This window comes from Hylobates moloch, unplaced genomic scaffold (assembly GCF_009828535.3).
Source record: "Hylobates moloch isolate HMO894 unplaced genomic scaffold, HMol_V3 SCAFFOLD_12, whole genome shotgun sequence".
In the NCBI taxonomy this organism is placed as follows: domain Eukaryota; kingdom Metazoa; phylum Chordata; class Mammalia; order Primates; family Hylobatidae; genus Hylobates; species Hylobates moloch.
In genome coordinates, this window is record NW_026652287.1 from 8,972,784 (window position 1) to 8,992,217 (window position 19,434).

The 19,434-nt window shown below is 46.1% G+C and overlaps 2 protein-coding genes across 4 annotated transcripts in view; one reads left to right on the forward strand and one right to left on the reverse strand.

Moving 5' to 3' along the window:
• The window catches only part of GTF2H3 (general transcription factor IIH subunit 3), a 29,841-nt gene extending 22,943 nt beyond the window's left edge, over positions 1-6,898 (reverse strand). For 2 of the 3 annotated variants that reach the window (XM_058425530.1, XM_032168367.2), the window contains exons 1-2: positions 6,789-6,888; positions 2,240-2,319 (exon numbers count right to left, since the gene is read on the reverse strand). In XM_058425530.1, the coding sequence (XP_058281513.1) occupies positions 2,240-2,319; positions 6,789-6,801 (93 nt within the window). In that variant the 5' untranslated portion in view covers positions 6,802-6,888. Of the gene's footprint in view, positions 1-2,239; positions 2,320-6,788 lie in introns of all 3 variants that reach the window. The other variant, XM_032168368.2, reaches the window with a different exon arrangement.
• A 54-nt stretch (positions 6,899-6,952) lies between these two features.
• Positions 6,953-19,407, forward strand: EIF2B1 (eukaryotic translation initiation factor 2B subunit alpha). Its single transcript, XM_058424912.1, has 9 exons — positions 6,953-7,107; positions 7,946-8,047; positions 9,859-9,995; positions 10,107-10,223; positions 13,245-13,361; positions 13,915-13,979; positions 15,574-15,649; positions 17,678-17,803; positions 18,518-19,407. The coding sequence occupies exons 1-9, from the start codon at positions 7,095-7,097 to the stop codon at positions 18,680-18,682; spliced, it is 918 nt and encodes a 305-aa protein (XP_058280895.1). The 5' UTR covers positions 6,953-7,094; the 3' UTR covers positions 18,683-19,407.
• The last annotated feature ends 27 nt before the right edge of the window (positions 19,408-19,434 follow it).

Here is a 19,434-nt window from a genome sequence, read left to right on the forward strand (position 1 = left end):
TTGAGAACAGGAGATTGAGGCTGCAGTGAGCCATGATCACGCTACTGCACTCCAGTCCAGATGACAGAGACCCTCTCAATAAAATAAAAAATAAAAATAAAAAATAGAGACAAATACCTCCTGTTTTCACTTATATGTGGGAGCTAAAAAAAATGTGATCACATGGTGTAGAAAGTGGAAAGATAGATAACAGAGACTAGAAAGGGTGAGTGGAGGGAACGGGAGGAGGATAAAGACAAGTGGGTTACAGGGTACAAACATACAATAAAACAGAAGAAATAAATTTGGTGGGGCACAGTGGCTCACACCTGTAATCCCAGCACTTTGGGAGGCCAAGGTAGGCAGATCGCGAGGTCAGGAGTTCGAGACCAGCCTGGCCAACATGGTGAAACCCCATCTTTACTAAAAATACAAAAATTAGCTGGGCGTGGTGGTGCACACCTGTAGTCCCAGCTACTTGGGAGGCTGAGGCAGGAGAATCGCTTGAACCCAGGAGGCGGAGGTTTCGGTGAGCCAAGATGACGCCGTTGCACTCCAGGCTGGGCAACAAGAGCAAAACTCCATCTCAATTGCACCCAGGAGGCAGAGGTTGCAGTGAACCGAGATCTCGCCATTGCACTCCAGCTCTGGGTGACAGAGTAAGACTCCATCTCAGGAAAAATAAATAAATAAATTAATTAATTCAATGTTTGATAGCACAGTAGGGTGACTATACTTAAAAATTATGGGCCGGGTGTGGTGGCTCATGCCTGTAATCCCAACACTTTGGGAGGCCAAGGTGGGCGGATCACAAGGGCAGGAGATCGAGACCATCCTGGCCAACATGGTGAAACCCCGTCTCTACTAAAAATACAAAAAAAAAAAAAAAATTAGCCAGGCATGGTGGCGGGCGCCTGTAGTCCCAGCTACCTGGGAGGCTGAGGCAAGAGAATGGTGTGAGCCTGGGAGGCAGAGCTTGCAGTGAGCCGAGATCACACCACTGCACTCCAGCCTGGGCGACAGAGCAAGACTCCGTCTCAAAAAAAAAGAAAATTATGTAATGGGCTGGCATGGTGGCTCACGCCTGTAATCCCAGCACTGTGGGAGGCCAAAGTGCTGGGATTACAGGACTATTCGGGAAAACTGCTTGAGGCCAAGAGTTCAAGACCAGCCTGGGCAACACGGTGAGAACCTGTTTCTACAAAAAACACAAAAATTAGCCAGACATGGTGATGTGCACCTGTAGTACCAGCTACACTGGAGGCTGAGGCCAGAGAACTGCTTTATGCTTTAGCCCAGGAATGTGAGGCTACAATGGGCTATAGTGGCACCACTGCACTCCAGCCTGGGCAACAGGGTGGGACACTTGTCTTAAAAAAAAACAAAAAAAGGAAAAATTATTGATACAGGCAGCAACTTGGATGGATCTCAAGGGCATTATGTTGGGTAAACAAAAGCCAACCTCAAAGATTACCAACTGTATGATCTATATACAAAATACCATTATAGAAATGAAGTCCCGATTAGTATATTCGTGTTTACTAGGGGTTAGGGATGGGGACTATAGGAAGGTTCTGTAACTACTACAGAAGGGGGCTCCTTTGTAATAAAGCAACAGTTCCATATCCTGATGGTGGTGCTGATGGACACACAAATCGATCAATGTGGTAAAACTGCACAGAACCACAAACACACATACACACACATGCACACACATACTCCCAAGTGAGCGCATGTAAAACCTGCAATCTGATTAGGTCTGTAGATTGCACTGATAGTTTCAAAATTGTACTATCATTATGTAAGATGTCACCACTGAAAGAACTTGAGTGATGGCTACACAGGACCTCTCTGTATCTTTTCTGGTTTCCTGTGTCTATATTATTTAAAAATAAAATATTTCAAAATAGAAAGTATTTTTCAAGACCACACATTGTATGAAATCAATACATGAAATGTCCAGAAAAGAGAATTTAGAGATAGAGGGCAGATCAGTGGTTGCTTGCAGCTTGGAGATAGAAGCAGGGATTGACTGCAAACAGGCACGAGGGAACGTTATGCAGTCAAAGAAATGTTCTAAAGCAGAAATGCGGGGCTGGTTACACAACTTCGCAAATTTACTTTAAAAAAATCACTGAATTGTACAGTAGCTGAATATTACAGTATGTAAATTATACTTTAATAAAGGCATTTTTTAAAAAAGCAATATAAACACTCAGTTAAACCAGAATTCTCCAACGGCCTCCTCGAGCAGTCTTACCTGAGATTCCTTTAATGCTTGCTTTCCCCACCAAATTGGGTTGGCATCAACTACAATAACCAGAAGATTCAATTCATCTTCTGAAAATATTAACAAAAAATAAAATTTAAAACATTATCTCCATAAAAATGAATCAAAGCTAACATTCCCAATTCATAAATTAAATCCAGAGCACCACTATATGCCTTTAAATGTTTATCACCTTATAATTACGAGATTAACAGAAGACCTAGTTAAAGCTTTAAAGCTGGGCCAGGCGAGGTGTCGCACACCTGTAATCCCAGCACTTTCGGAGGCCAAGGCGGGCGGATCACGAGGTCAGAAGATCAAGACCATCCTGGCTGACACGGTGAAACCCCATCTCTACTAAAAATAGAAAAAATTAGCTGGGCGTGGTGGTGGGCGCCTGTAGTCCCAGCTACTCAGGAGGCTGAGCCAGAAGAATGGCGTGAACCCAGGAGGCAGAGCTTGCAGTGAGCCGAGATTGCGCCACTGCACTCCAGCCAGGGCGACAGAGCGAGACTCCATCTCAAAAAAAAAAAAAAAAAAAAAAAGCTTTAAAGCACAGTGGGCTCTTAGCAAGCTCTTGTCTACGTCCTGAACCACTATATCTCCAATGCACTAAATGTAAACTCTGTGAGGGTAGGAGTTTTTGTCTCTTTTGTTCACTGCTTATCCTCACTCCTACCACACTGCCTAGCACATTGCAGCTGCTCAATAAATATCTACTGAACAAGGGCCAGGTGTGGTGGCACAGGCCTGTAGTCCTAGCACTTTGGGAGGCCAAGACAGGCAGATGGCTTGAGCTCAGAAGTTCGCGAGACCAGCCTGGGCAATATCGCGAAACCCTTTCTCTACTAAAAATATAAAAATTAGGTCCGGGCGCGGTGGCTCATGCCTGTAATCCCAGCATTTTGGAAGGCCGAGGCAGGTGGATCACTTGAGGTCATGAGTTCGAGACCAGCCTGGCCAACATGGTGAGAAACCCCATCTCTACTAAAAATAAAAAATTAAAAAAAAAAAATAGCTGGGTTTGGTGGCAAGCGCCTGTAATCCTAGCTGCTCAGCAGGCTGAGGCAGGAGAATCACTTGAACCTGGGAGGCGGAGGCTACAGTGAGCCAAGATTGCACCACTGCACTCCAGCCTGGGTAACAGAGCAAGACTTCATCTCGGGGAAAAAAAAATAGCCAGGCATGGTGGCATATGCCTGTAGTCCCAGCTACTCAGGAGGCTGAGGAGAGAGGATCACTTGAGACCGGGAAGTCGAGGCTACAGTGAGCCATGTTCCTGCCAATGCACTCCAGCCTGGGAGACAGAATGAGACCCTGTCTGGAAAAAAAACTAAAAAACAAACAAACAAAAAACACCTACTGCATTCTGAATGCCTGGTCAAGGACAGAAGGCACTGGTTAACCAGTAGTAGGAATCCCAGTGGTAGAATTTCAGCAGCAAAAAATTAAAGGGAGGCTTAGGTGTCAATTTGGCCCGTACTCATCAAATCACGTAGCAGCAAGGCCAATTGTAATTAAGAGTCACTTTTTAAAAGGTAAAAAAACCAGGCTAGGTGCCTGTAATCCCAGCACTATGGGAGGCTGAGGTAGGCGGATCACTGAGGTCAGGAGTTCAAGACCAGCCTGGCCAATATGGCAAAACCCCGTCTCTACTAAAAATACAAAATATTAGCTGGGCATGGTGGCGCACGCCTGTAATTGCAGCTACTCGGGAGGCTGAGGCAGGAGAATAGCTTGAACCTGGGAGGTAGAGGTTGCAGTGAGCTGAGATCGCGCCACTGCACTCCAGCCTGGGTGACAGAGTGGGACTCTGTCTCAAAAAAAAAAAAAGGTTAAAAAACAGAGGGAAAAGCAATTCCTACATCAAGATTTTACTGTTAAGAGGAATTCTATTCTCTAAACTAAACAGGCTACCACAACACATTAATCATTCTTTTGGATTTTTGTTTTTTGGGTTTAAGAGATGGGGGGGGGGTCTCAATAAATTGCCCAGGCTGGTCTTGAAATCCTGGGCTTGTGATCCTCCTGCATCAGCCTCCCCGGTAGTAAGGACTACATGCACGCACCACCCCGAACACATTAATCCTTCAACAAACTTTTACACTACCAGTGTTAGGTGTTGGGGATACTGGGTCCAACCCCTCAAGGAGACTATACTCTAATTGAGGTGACAGACATACAAACCTGTGAGTACACACTGTTATGAAAGGCCCAGGATGCTCATTTATTTATGTATTTTTAAACAAATTTTTGAGACAAGATCTCAAGGTTTGAGTACAGTGCCACAAATATAGCTCACTGCAGCCTTGACCTCCTAGGCTCAAGTGATCTTCCTGTCTCAGTCTCCCACATAGCTGGGACAACAGGTGTGCACCACCACATCCAGCTAATTATTATTATTACTTTTTTTGAGACGGAGTTTTGCTCTTGTTGCCCAGGGTGGAGTGTAATGGCGCGATCTCGGCTCACTGCAACCTTCGCCTCCTGGGATCAAGCGATTCTCCTGCCTCAGCCTCCTGAGTAGCCGGGATTACCGGCATGCGCCACCATGCCCAGCTAATTTTGTATTTTTAGTAGAGACGGAGTTTCTCCAAGTTGGTCAGGCTGGTCTCGAACTCCTGCCCTCAGGTGATCTGCCCACCTTGGCCTCCCAAAGTGCTGGGATTACAGGCATGAGCCATCGCGCCCAGCCAGCTGGCTAATTTTTAAATTTTTGTAGAGACGGGGACTCACTTTGTTGCCTAGGCTGGTCTCAAACCCCTGGGCTCAAGTGATCCTCCCACCTCAGCCTCCTAAAGTGCTGGGATTACAGGCGTGAGCCACTGTGCCCAGCCACTTTTTTTTTTTTTTAATAGAAAAACAAAACAAAAAAATGTGTAAATCACACAACAAAGCACCTAGGACAGAAGCACTTAATAGAACTGTGTCTGCCAGACAGAAAAAGTGTTGCCTGTAAAGAAAGGTGTGCATCTATACACGTGCAATGTCCCTGTGAATTTCCTTCTTCAGTTCGCTACCTCATTTGTAGACAGGAGCAATGCCAGGCCTGCCTCCCTCACAGGGTTGTGGTATGGTTTCACATCAATTAAGAGAGGATGGACAATTATTACAGTTCCTGAAAGGACTCCCCTACCTCTATTCTTGCTCCCCACAGTCCATTTTCCATACAACAGCCACAGTGATCTTTTAAAATTGCAAACCAGATCATAACACTTTCTGGCTTAAAACTCTACAATGTCTTTGTATTGCACCTAAAAATAAAGCCCAACTTCTCTATCACGGCCAATAAGGTCCTGCATGACCTGAAACTGGCTGGTTCTCTGATCTCATCCCTCTAGCCTCCTTTTTCAAAACATCTGACTCCATATGTGGTAGTTTAATGTATGAATGAGTCTCCCCACCATCCTCTACCCGCAAGCTCTCCATTTCTCCCTTCTCAGCGTAACTTGGTGGCTCAATCTGCCACAGGGCCCATGCACTTAAAGTGCACTTCCCCCAGAACTTCACACAATCATTCAAGTCGGTTTCAATATCCTGCACTTTTCCTAGGTGGTCCCTATCTAAAACAGCTCCTCCTCAATCCTAGTCACAATGTACTATTGTAACTAGGACCATACTATTACATCATCTTCATAGCTCTTTTCATCCTTTGAAAAATAATTTATTTTGTACTTTTTTATTGACGAGGTCATGCCCTGTCAGCCATGCTGGGTGCAGTGTTGCGATCATAGCTCACTGAAGCCTCGAATTCCTGGGCTCAAGTGATTCTCCCGCCTCAGCCTCCCGAGTAGCTGGGACCACAGACACGCGCTACCACGCCCGGTTAATATTTCTTTTTTTTTTTTTTTTTGAGACAGAGTCTTGCTCTGTTGCCCAGGCTGGAGTGCAGTGGCGCAATCTCGGCTCACTGCAAGCTCCGCCTCCCGGGTTCACGCCATTCTCCTGCCTCAGCCTCTCCGAGTAGCTGGGACTACAGGCGCCCGCCACCACGCCCGGCTAATTTTTTGTATTTTTAGTAGAGACGGCGTCTCACCGTGGTCTCGATCTCCTGACCTCGTGATCCGCCCGCCTCGGCCTCCCAAAGTGCTGGGATTACAAGCGTGAGCCACCGCGCCCGGCCAATATTTCATTTTCTTGTAGAGATGGGGTCTAGCTGTGTTGCCCAGGCAGGTCTCGAACTCCCGGCTTCAAGCGATTCTCCCGCCTCGGCCTCCCAAAGTGCTGGGATTACAGGCCTAATCCACCAGGGTGCGACCCGGCCGAAATTATTTCTATTTATTGTCGTCTGTTTCACCCACTAGACTGTAACCTCCACTAAGGCCCCTGTCTGTCACGATCTCTGCTACAATCCAGAAAATAATGCCTGCACACAGGAGGCGATCCAAAACTATTTACTGAATGAATGACTGCCTTGGCTACTCCTCTAAAGACCAAACGGATTCTATCCAGCCCAAAAGACACACTCCATTTGGCCAGTCGTAGCCGGACCGAGACCGCCGAGCCCCGGAGTCGAAGTCCCGCCCTGCAGGGTCCTCACCGTCTGAAACCATGGCTGTCCCAGCGCAGAGCAAGCGGTGGTCAGGCAAGCGTCTCAAATCCTGCGCAGCCCAACATCCGGCGTCGCCAAGTGACGCACAAAGTGCTTTGACCCGTGCCAGCCCCCGAACCTGCGGAAGTGGAGTGCGGGCGTGCGCCGGAAGAGGGGTACGGAAGTGCGCCGGAAGTGGGGTGCGGAGGTGTGCAGCGCGCTGTCAGACTGGCTCGCAGGCGGCGCGGCCGGCGGACCCGTTCAAGACAGCGCGGGCGGGTCGGGTCCCCTGGGGCTCCGCAGCAGGAGGACGCCATGGACGACAAGGGTAAATCAGGACAGGCCAGGGCTGCTAGGCTACAGCAGCGCCGTTCAGGGGTCCCCCCAACCTCTCACATCCAGGCTGAGCTCCCGAAGAGATTTCTTTTGAATTTCAGGCTACTTCGCTGGATGTGTTTCCTCGAGTCATAACTAAATCCCCCCCGCTGCTCTTGTTTTCAGGGATGCGCCCTGGCAGTATCTGCAGGCATCCCTCCCACACATACGCTCCTTCCCAGTGCCAGTCTCCAGAAGGGCCTTCGCAGTTTCGATTTCTTTGTATGTGAAATAGGAGTAAGACTCCCTGCCTTGTTGGATCTGTCATTAAAATTAGAATGAATAAGGCATATTTGATGTGCTCATCTAGTATGGTTATTAAGTGGAAAACAACGGCAAACTAATATACTTTTCATGTAAAGAAATAAAGAGTGGGTGGAACTCCATATATAATATTTGTAACATATATGTGTATATGACTAGACTTGTATTAGCATAGACTGTCTGGAGGGGTGCAGGAGAAACTGGCAAAATGGTTGACTCTGGGATCCTCTCAGATCTTACGGCCAAGGATGCTGAAGAGAGAATGACTTTTCATCATCATTAACTTAGGCTTAATTTTTAGGCCTTGCACACCAGTAGCTTTTTCAAATAAGAAAGAGCTCTTGCAAACAGCAAAGTGGTATTTTTTCTATTCCCATCAACATTTATGGCATCCCTGAAACCAAATACCCTAAAAATAAAGTATTTTTTAAATTATTTGCTTCTTATAGTCAACAGTCATTAACAAGCTCTCTTGCCTTACATGCTGCTAAATGAATTAGATGAATCACTTTTTTCTCTTTTTCCAGAGTTAATTAAATACTTTAAGTCTCAGATGAAAGAAGATCCTGACATGGCCTCAGCAGTGGCTGCCATCCGGACGTTGCTGGAGTTCTTGAAGAGAGATAAAGGTATAGAGAGTCATCTGTTAACACTCTGGGACTTAGGAAAGTCTTTTTTTTTTTTTTTTTTTTTAAAGAGACGGAGCCTCACTCTGTCGCCCAGGCTGGAGTGCCGTGGCGAGATCTTGGCTTACTGCAAACTCTACCTCCTGGGTTCAAGCAATTCTCCTGCCTCAGCCTCCTGAGTAGCTGGGACTACAGGTGCATGCCGCCACGCCTGGCTAATGTTTTTGTATTTTAGAGACAGGGTTTCACCATGTTACCCAGGCTGATCTTGAACTCCTGAGCTTAGGCAATCTGCCCACCTTGGCTTCCCAAAGTGCTAGGATTACAGGCGTGAGCTACTGCGCCCGACCTTTCTTTTTTTGGAGGCAGAGTTTTGCTCTTGTCTCCCAGGCTGGAATGCAATAGCACAATTTTGGCTCACTGCAACCTCTGCCTCTCGACTTCAAGCAGTTCTCCTGCCTCAGCCTCAGCCTTCCGAGTAGCTGGGATTACAGGCATGCACCACCACGCCTGGCAAATTTAATTTTTTTTTTTTTTTTTTTGAGACAGAGTCTCGCTCTGTCACCCAGGCTGGAGTGCAGTGGTGCGATCTTGGCTCACTGCAAGCTCCGCCTTCCAGATTCACACCATTCTCCTGCCTCAGCCTCCCAAGTAGCTGGGACTACAGGTGCCCGCCACCACGCCCGGCTAATTTTTTGTATTTTTAGTAGAGACGGGGTTTCACTGTGTTAGCCAGGATGGCCTCGATCTCCTGACCTCATGATCCACCCGCCTCTGCCTCCCAAAGTGCTGGGATTACAGGCATGAGCCACCATGCCCGGCCAAATTTTTTTTATTTTTAGTAGAGATGGGGTTTCACCATGTTGGCCACACTGGTCTTAAACTCCTAACCTCAGGTGATCCGTCCACCTCACCCTCTCAAAGTGCTGGGATTACAGGCATGAGCCACTGTGTTTGGCCAGGAAAGTCTTCTAATGACTCTTAGAAACGTAGACAGTGAGAGATGCATGTTTACCTGCATAAAGTAATACAGCTCCAAGCTCAGCTTCTACCCTCATTTCAGACCTTTCAATCTGGAGAGAGCCCTTATGTTGTCATCAAAAGGATCCCTTTCATAAGTGAAATATACTTTGAATCAAGAGTGATTATTTTATATTGTGTTAACCATGATGCTTAAATTACAGTAGGAGTTCAGCTTTATAAGTGTTTATTAGGCCTTCACCTTGTGCCAGATTCTGTACAGATGCTACAGGGAATGCTCCAGAATAAATTCTGGTATTAGTAGTATTTATTGTGATCCCCTAATTCAGCACCCTAAATGTAAGCATCTGGGTATAGCATGAAATCTTGTATAAGTAAAATAATAATAAGGTCTTTAATCTGAAGGGCTGGCCTAGAGACACGTGTCTCTAAGGCAACCTCCAGTGTCTTCCCATTGTTCTTAAAATAACGTCCAAACAACCTTAGCCTCACCCATACCACCTTGCAGACCTCATCTGCCGCTGCTACTTAATGTCTTTCCATGCCTCGCCTCCCAAAGTGCTGGGATTACAGACGTGAGCCACCAGGCCCGGCCACCCAGCTTTATTTCTATGTGTGCTTGTTTACTATCCGCTTCCTCTATTATAATCAAAACTCCCATCAGACCAGAGCCCTACCTGTCTTGTTCACTGATGTATCCCTAGCATCTAGAACAGTGCCTGGTATATAGTATGTACCTAGTAAATATTCATTGAACGAATGAATGAATTGAAGACACAGGTCGGGGCTGTGGTCCTAATGTGAACATCACATTCTTTGTTGGATCATTCCAGGGGAGACAATCCAGGGCCTGAGGGCGAATCTCACCAGTGCCATAGAAACCCTGTGTGGTGTGGACTCCTCCGTGGCAGTGTCCTCTGGCGGGGAGCTCTTCCTCCGCTTCATCAGCCTTGCCTCCCTGGAATACTCCGTAAGGACCTGTTCTCCCTGGGGTTACCTTTCTACTTCTCTGTTTAGTGACAGACATTCTCAGCATTACCTGGATCTTCCCTGTCCCCTCAGTTTGCTCTTTTCTTCCTAGGATTACTCCAAATGTAAAAAGATCATGATTGAGCGGGGAGAACTTTTTCTCAGGAGAATATCACTGTCAAGAAACAAAATTGCAGATCTGTGCCATACTTTCATCAAAGATGGAGCGGTGAGTGGATAACTATCATGTATGGTAAGGAGGAGCAAGGGCTTCGAGTCCGACTGCCTGGGGTAAAATCTGGGCTCTGCCACTCACTTGCTGTGGGGACTTGAACAAGTTACTTAACCTCTCTGCACAGCTTTCTCATCTGTTAAATAAGGGTGACAATAGTACCTACCTCCTAGGGTTGTTGTGAGGATTAAGTGAGGCAGGACGTGTAAGGGGCAAGGGGTGTGAGGGCTCGGTATTGTGCCTGGCACTTAGTAAGTGCTGCATGAATGTAGATCTTGTTATTAGAGACGGTTGTCATTGTAAGCAGGCAGAGAGGGACAGTGGGACAGCATGTGTGATTCTTGATTTATTTTATTTATTTATTTTTTTTTTTTGAGACGGAGTCTCGCTCTGTCGCCCAGGCTGGAGTGCAGTGGCGCGATCTCGGCTCACTGCAGGCTCTGCCTCCTAGGTTCACACCATTCTCCTGCCTCAGCCTCCCAAGTAGCTGGGACTACAGGTACCCGCCACCATGCCTGGCTAATTTTTTGTATTTTTAGTAGAGACGGGGTTTCACCATGTTAGCCAGGATGGTCTCAATCTCCTGACCTCGTGATCCGCCCATCTCGGCCTCCCAAAGTGCTGGGATTATAGGCGTGAGCCACCGCGCCCGGCCCTGATTCTTGATTTAATACAGTGTTTCACTAAAGAAGTATTTTTATGATTGTGTAGGTAGTAAATCTGAATTAACAGAACAGCTCTTGTCACTGGTTAACACTGAGGACTTTCTTAGTGAAGGTTAGCAATAGAGGGAAATTGAGGGAAATGTTCTTTTTAACTTCATTTTAGATGCTATTACAGAGATGTAAAGCCACGCAGTGTTTATAAGTTAAGTGAGGAAAGACAGGAGGTGCAAGTTGAGCCATCTCCCAGCAAAGGTGTACTGAAATTTTCATAATGCCCCTCCCACCAGCATACGTCCTTTTGCCACCTAGGCCTCCCCTGACCATAAAATCATTTACTTGCATTTTGACTCTTAAATCTTGTCCTCCATTTTATTAGCCCCTTCCCAACCTTTGAAGTATGTTATTAAATAAATGGCATAATAGATGTGAGTGAAACTTGTACAAAAGCCAGTTGCAAACAAAGCCTTTTTTGGGCAAGTGGAGGCAAGGTTGTGACTTCCTCTCTCTGGGGCCTTCTCCTTCCACAGACCTGCTGTGCCGTCAGTATTGTGCAGGTTTCGTTTGCTCTAGTGTAGCGTGGTATGTGTGTACTTTACCTGCAGTCACCTACTCAGGACTGATTTAGACAAAATGTATAGCAGAGCTGCTCAGATTTGCACATGCAGAGGAGTCAGCTGGGGTCTTATTAAATGCAGATTGGGATTCAGTGGGTTTGGGCTAGGGTCCAAGAACCTCCCTTCCTACCAGGTTCTCAGGTGAGACCCAGAAAGGAGCTAGAAAGCCGGTTCTGCCCCCTTGTCTTATTCTGTCTTCTTCTGCACTCTTCCATAGAAAAGAGGTTATGGAGGCTGGGCATGGTGGCTCATGCCTGTAATCCCAGCACTTTGGAAAGCCAAGACGCGCAGATTGCTTGAGTCCAGGAGTTCAAGACCAGCCCGGGCAACATGGCAAAACTTCATCTCTACTAAAAATACAAAAACTTAGCCAGGCATGGTGGCACACTCCTGTGGTCCCAGCTACTAGGGAGGCTGAGGTGGGAGAATCACCTGAGCCCAGGAAGTTGAGGCTGCAGTGAGCTGAGATCATACCACTGCACTCCAGCCTGGGCAACTGGAGTGAGATCCTGTCTCACCAAAAAAAAAAAAAAGAGGTCGTGGACCTACTGTGGTGGCTTATGTGTGTAATCCTAGCCGGAGGTTCCCTTGAGGCCAGGAATTCCATACTAGCCTGAGCAACATAGGGAGAGAGGCCCTGTCTCTACAAAAAAATAAAATAAATTAGCTAGTCATAGTGGTGCACATCTGTAGTCCCAGCTACTGGGGTGGCTGAAGTGGGAGGATCACTTGAGCCCAGGATATCGAGGCTACAGTGAGCCATGAACACTCCACTGCACTCCTGCCTGGGCATCAGAGCAAGACCTTGGCTCAAGAAAGAAAAGAAAAGAGATTATGTATAAGTGTCTACACATTGCATCCATGCCACAGATAGGTTGTGATTACCACAAACAGTGTTTATAAATTCAAAAAAATTAGTTAGCCATCATTTCAAAATTGGATTTTTGGCCCCTCTAAGCAAAAACGTCACCTGGTCTGGCAATCATGGGGCCACATGACAACAGCTGGGGCTGAGGAGTCCTGGCCCTCCTTATTTTCTTTTTGAGACAGAGTCTCACTCTGTTGCCCAGACTAGAGTGCCCTGGCATGATTATGGCTCACTGCAGCTTCAACCTCCTAGGCTCAAGTGATCCTCCCACCTCGGCCTCCCAAGTAGCTGGGACTGTAGGCACGTGCCACTGCATCCAGCTAATTTTTTTTGTTGTTATTTTTTGTAGAGATGGGGTCTTGCTAAGTTGCCCAGACTGGTTTTGAACTCCTGGGCTCAGGCAGTCCTCCCACCTTGGCCTCCCAAAATGCTGGGATTACAGGTGTGAGCCACCACACCCAGCCTTCCGTAGCCTTTTTGCTTTGCTGATGGCCCCACCCAACCTGCTGCAGTGACTTCTGCTACCTGCCTGGTTCCTGTAGGCCTGAGTGTGCAAACCATGTCTTAGAAATAGGGAAACCAACCCAAGGGAACCTCATGGAGCCTTCAGCTATCCAGGCTTTTGTATCCTTTGGGTAACACTGTGTGGGAGCTCCATTTCTACACCTGCTATGGGATGTAAGACCTGGCAGAAACTTTTTCAGCTTGCAAATGGGATGGAAACTACCATCAGGCCTCCTTTCTGGTTGTGGTTGATTGGTGAGAAAGTGTACAGAGACGCTTAGGGTGTCGGGAACACGTGCCGCAGTGCAGAGGGTGTGAGTGAGCAGCAAGGTGCCTGCCCCTTTGACGAAGCTTTCTCGGTCCACAGACAATATTGACTCACGCCTACTCCAGAGTGGTCCTGAGAGTCCTGGAAGCAGCCGTGGCGGCCAAGAAGCGATTTAGTGTATACGTCACAGAGTCACAGCCTGATTTGTCAGGGCAAGTACCTTTCTGTTCTGTTATGTGACCAGCCATAATTTTACAGAGCAAACTGCGGATTACAGTCCAACAGGATTGGAACCAGAATGTGCCCCCAGCTTGCCAGCAGTCAGCACTGCCTTTCATTGTGCCTTTTCCTGCCTTTGGAAGAAAAATCACTGAATTTGCAGCAGACCGCAGTATATGATCTAGGGGTTTCACTTAAGTAGTTAACTCCGTGGAAGAGCAGAGATTGTATTGATTAAAGATTTTTATCAAGGAATAGGTAACTTATATCTCCCTCTCTCTAGACGATAATCAAAGCAAAACGTCCTCCTTTTTTCCTGAATTTACATCTCTTACCCAGAGTCTGTAAGAGTGTAGTTTTCCAAAAATACTTCTTTCTAAAGAACTCAAATTCTTGTTTCCTTAGTCCAAAGTATTGGGATCTGCCCCTTAACCCATTAGTATTAATGTGAGTTTCAAGCAAACATCCACTGTCCACATTAGGTGACATACATCACTGTGGTACTGTCTTGTACTTTCTCTAACGTTCTCAAAATGTCATCTTCAGTAAGAAAATGGCCAAAGCCCTCTGCCACCTCAACGTCCCTGTCACTGTGGTGCTAGATGCTGCTGTCGGGTGAGTGCCCATCTTCCCCAGCCATAATCACCTCCCCCACCCCACACTGGCTCACAGCAGGGTTTTCAGATTGAAAGTTTGAGTCCCATTCATAAAGCCATACCAGGTAGTGTCCTACTTCTTAATTAATAGCTGCCCTAAACCAGCAAGCTTGTTATGAGGTTGTGATAGCATACAAAGAAGACAGAGCTGTAGGATGTTGGGGAGAGTGGGAGTTGTGTCTATAGCTTTATGGCTGTAAGTGTTGAGTGCGTTTTTCTTTTTATTATTGTTTTTGTTTGTTTGTTTTTTGTTTTTTTGAGACAGAGTCTTGCCCTGTCGCCCAGGCTGGAGTGCAATGGGGTGATCTTAGTTCACTGCATCCACCTCCCAGGTTCAAGCGATTCTCCTGCCTCAGCCTCCCAAGTAGCTGGGATTACCGGCGCGTGCCACCATGCCACGTTAATTCTGTTGTATTTTTAGTAGAGATGGGGTTTCACCATGCTGGCCAGGCTTGTCTCGAACTCCTGACCTCAGGTGATCTGCCCGCCTCGGCCTCCCAAAGTGCTAGGATTACAGGCGTGAGCCACCACGCCTGGCCAGTGTGAATGTATTTTAAGAGCAAAGTACAAAGGTCAGTTGGGATCAGCAGAGGGTAATCAGGGCCCTGTATTTCTGTGAAGACCTGGCTGTCCTCAGTGGCATGCTGGGATGCTTTGTCTCACCTAGAAGATGCAGCTTCTGTTGCAAAGCCAAGGTCACGTGTTCCTGGGATTGTCAGTGTATTTCACAAGAGAAAACAAGAGTAATGATCTCTTGGAATGAAAACAAGATAGATGATTAAGGAAATTAGGAATGTGTTCAAAAGTAAGCATTTTGAGGAATTCTACTAATTGCTCATTTTAAAAACTAAATTGGCCTTCATCCTTCCAGAAAGATTCTTAAGGTTGGGCACAGTGGCTCATACCTGAGGCACGCGGGTCGCTAGAGTTCAGGAGTTGGAGACCAGCCTGGGCAATATGGCGAAACCCCATCTCTACAAAAAAAAATACAAAAATTAGCTGGGCATGGTGGCATATGCTGTGGTCCCAGCTACCTGGGAGGCTGAAATGGGAGGATCGCTTGAGCCTAAGAGGTAGAGGTTTGGGCTGAGATCATGCCACTGCACTCTAGCCTGGGCAACAGAGTGAGACCTGGTCTCAAAAAAAAAAAGAAAGATTTTTAACACTGCATAACACTTTTGTCCAACTTCAGATCACATCAGATTTTAAAATTTTGCTTGGTTTGTGCTGAAGTAGAACAGAAAGTAGAGGATACCACACTTGGAAGGAAGACTGCTGTGTCAGGACATTCTTGCTTCACTTACACACATATGTACGTGTGCATGCGCCAGGCGGCAGTGTGAAGTGTATGTCTCATTGTAGGGTCATGACCAGAAAACACCCCTGGTCGCAATGCCAGGGGTCTATCGCGTGTTAAGTGCGCTTTAAAAAAAAAAACAGGTAGTTATGGGAGGAACTTACCTTGATAGAAATGGAATATTGATCTTTGCAGATGATGATGCTACTCGTTAGAGCCAAGAAAATAAAGCATGAAAAGCTTTTTTTCCCCTTAGCTACATCATGGAGAAAGCAGATCTTGTCATAGTTGGTGCTGAAGGAGTTGTTGAAAACGGAGGAATTATTAACAAGGTAAGAGCATCAGTTCTCCCCAGTCCCCTGCTCAAGACTTGGAGGTGTCTTGCTGACCTAGGACACCACAGCAGTGTTGTTGATTATGGTTCCTCCTAATCCTGCTTCACTTCAGGACTTCATCATGGTATTGAGTTGTTGCCCATTTCCCATAAGTCATAGCAATGGGCAGTCCAGTTTTGGTCAAATCTTTCTTCTTTTAGATTGATCTACATAAATGAAGACAATGTAATTTGGTCAGGTGTGATGGCTTATACCTGTAATCCTAGCAATTTGAGAGGCCAGGGTGGGAGGGTCACTCGAGGCCTTGAGTTCAAGACCAGCCTGGGCAACATAGTGAAACCCTGTCTCTACAAAAAATTAGAAAATTTAGCTGGGCGTGGTGGTGCTTGCCTGTAGTTCCAGCTGCTCAGGAAGCTGAGCCAGGAGTATCACGTGAGCCCAGGAATTTGAGGTTGCAGTAAGTTATGATCACTACTGCATTCCAGCCTGGGCAATGGTGAGACCCTGTCTCAGTAAAAAAAAAAAAAAGTGTAATTTATATTTATACAAAATTGGCTTGAACTGGAATTGGGGTTTGTCTGGTTTTTGTTTTTTTTAATTTATGTGTATATGTATGTTTTATTTATGTATGCATTATATATACACACATAAAAATATATATACACAAATATTTTTAAAATATGTATTTACATATAAAGTATGTATGTATAAAATATGTGTATTTATATATAAATATTATATATATTTTTAAATAGAGACACATTCACTCTGTTGCCCAGGCTGTAGTGTAGTACAGTGATCATAGCTTACTGCAGTCTTGAACTCCTAGCCTGAAGCAATCCTTCCACTTCCCAAAGTGCTAGGATTACAGGCATGAGCCACTGTGGCCGGCCTGTCATATGTTTTCATTTTAATTGAGCACATTTGACCTCAATTTTTTATTACAATTTCTCTCTCCATTATTTAATTTAGAAAGGCTTCATGAAAGCTTTTTTTAGTTAAAATATATGTAACATAAGGCCGGGCGTGGTAGCTCACGCCTATAATGCCAGCACTTTGGGAGGCTGAGGCAGGTGGATCACCTGAGGTCAGGAGTTCGAGACCAGCCTGGCCAACATGGTGAAACCCCATATCTACTAAAAATACCAAAAATTAGCTGGGCATGGTGGCAGGTGCCTGTAATCCCAGCTACTTGGCAGGCTGAGGCAGGAGAATCGCTTGAACCTGGGAGATGGAGGTCTGCAGGCAGAGTCTTGAATCACATGGTAAATGTATATTTAACTTTGAGAAACTAATGATTTTCCACAGCAGCTGCACTACTTTACATTCCCACCAGCAAAGCACAAAGGTTCCAATTTCTCTACATCCCTGCCAACACTTGTTTTTTTAAATTTTTTTATTTTTTGAGATGGAGTTTCACTCTTGCTGCCCAGGCTGGAGTGCAATGGCACAGTCTTGGCTCACTGCAACCTCCGGTGCCCGGGTTCAAGCGAGTCTCCTGCCTCAGCCTCCCTAGTAGCTGGGATTACAGGCGTCCCCCCATCCCACCATGCCCAGCTAATTTTTTGTATTTTTAGTAGAGACAGGGTTTCCCTATATTGGCCAGCTGGTCTCAAACTCCTGACCTCAGGTGATCCACCCACCTCAGCCTCCCAAAGTGCTGGGATTACAGGCGTGAGCCACCACATCCAGCCTCTAGTGGCTATTTCTATATCCTTTGAGAAACATTTATTTTTTTGATTCCGAAGTCAGAATTAGATATATCTAATATATGTATTAGATATATGTATATTATATACGTAACTTTCTATTGCTGTTTTTTAATTGTTCCTTTATTGTAATTGAGACGAGGTCTCACCATGTTGCCCAGGCTGGTCCCGAACTCATGGGCTCAGGTAATCCACCCACCTCAGCCTCCCAAAACGCTGGGATACAGGCGTGCACCACTGTGCCCGGCCCGCTTTTCTGTGGCTTCTACTTCAGGTGCACTCTAGAGCTCATCCATTCCATTTTCTGCCTTCCCAGATTGGAACCAACCAGATGGCCGTGTGTGCCAAAGCACAGAACAAACCTTTCTATGTGGTTGCAGAAAGTTTCAAGTTTGTCCGGCTCTTTCCACTAAACCAGCAAGACGTCCCAGATAAGTTTAAGGCAAGAGTTTTACATATTTGAAGGGGTACTAAAGTCTAAACTGAAACCTTTGGAAATTGTAGTCCTAAGAATGTTCCAGTAATTTTTTCACTTCCTATTGCTACTTTCCCCAACACCTGGAATACAAAGATAAATTGGTGATTGGACTCACACATTTGTCCCTAGAATTTCAGTCTTTCAGTCTCTTTAAGTAGCACCATAGATGGGTGGAGAGGAAGCCAGCAGCTGATGGGTAAGTCCCAGCTTTGGGCTCAACTGAGCTCAGCTCCCATCACCACAACTTACAAACTGTGCAAGTTGAGGCAAGTCTTTTCATTTCAACCTCTGAACCGGTTTTCTTGTCTGTAAAATGGCATAGCAGTATCTGACAGGGTCATGAGGATTCTAAGATCATCTTAGCACAGTCCCTGGCACGCTGCAAGCTCTCTATTGTGACTCTCAGTCTCCCTTGAGAGGTCTGGAGAAGTTAATCCGGCATAAGAATGAGGGGACATGGGATATAAGCTTGTTACACTACAGCTGTCAGCCAGCACACCGCCACGATCTGGCTCATGGCCACAACTCTGCCCTCCTCTCTAGTGTCCTGCATAGCTTAGCTTCTCCCCTTTTCAGAGAGCAGTCTCAGGAAGTAGCACACTGATCACTCACGCCAAGGCCCTACCAGGTCAGAGCACTAAATATTCAGTGACGACTAATGTGTACTTCTCTCCTCAGTATAAGGCAGATACCCTCAAGGTCGCGCAGACTGGACAAGACCTCAAAGAGGAGCATCCGTGGGTCGACTACACTGCCCCTTCCTTAATCACACTGCTGTTTACAGACCTGGGCGTGCTGACACCCTCAGCAGTCAGCGATGAGCTCATCAAGCTCTATCTGTAACCTGTGAGCCCTTTCCTGCCAAGGTGCAGCTTACGTAGTTGAGGCAGGATGAGTAGCTGCTTGACACCCCAGTGAGTCAGGTCAGAACTGAGATGTGTTTAATGAAGATTTATGGAGTAAGGACTTAAAATCATACATTTTGGAGAACCTTTCTTACTTATTTCAGTCCCATCTAAAAATGTGTCAGCTATTCTAAATCCCAACTTAAATTGTTCTTACGGTTTCTAGAAACTTTCCTTTTCAGTTTCCAGAAGTACAAGTTAGATAATTGGCTACTTAACTGATGAAAGATGAGCCCGAGTCCACCTGTCTTCATCCTCCCCTGCACTCCAGACTGATCTGCCAAAAGCATGCGAGATGCAGGCGAAAAGCAGCCACACCCCTCTGCCACAAACGACCAACAGCTGGTCAGGCCGTTACATGTGGTGCCTTGTAAGAGGCAAGAAACACTTGCCGAATCTACATCCGGCTTTCAGTGGTAAGCACATTCCTCAGCAGGATCAAGCCAAACAGTAAAAACTACCAGGAGAACACGAGGAAGGCAGAAACATTTAGCAACAGTATTCTGCATGGCTCACCGCTTAAGAAAATGCCTTCTGGAATATTTGTAAACTGAAATTCTGTATGTGTAAGAGATGTTTAAATATGTTTGGGTCCCAAACAGCTTTTTAAAATTATACTTGGGAAGAAATTCAGCATCTTTTCAAATAAACTCTATGAAAGACGCTGATGTGGTGTTGCATCAATACTGC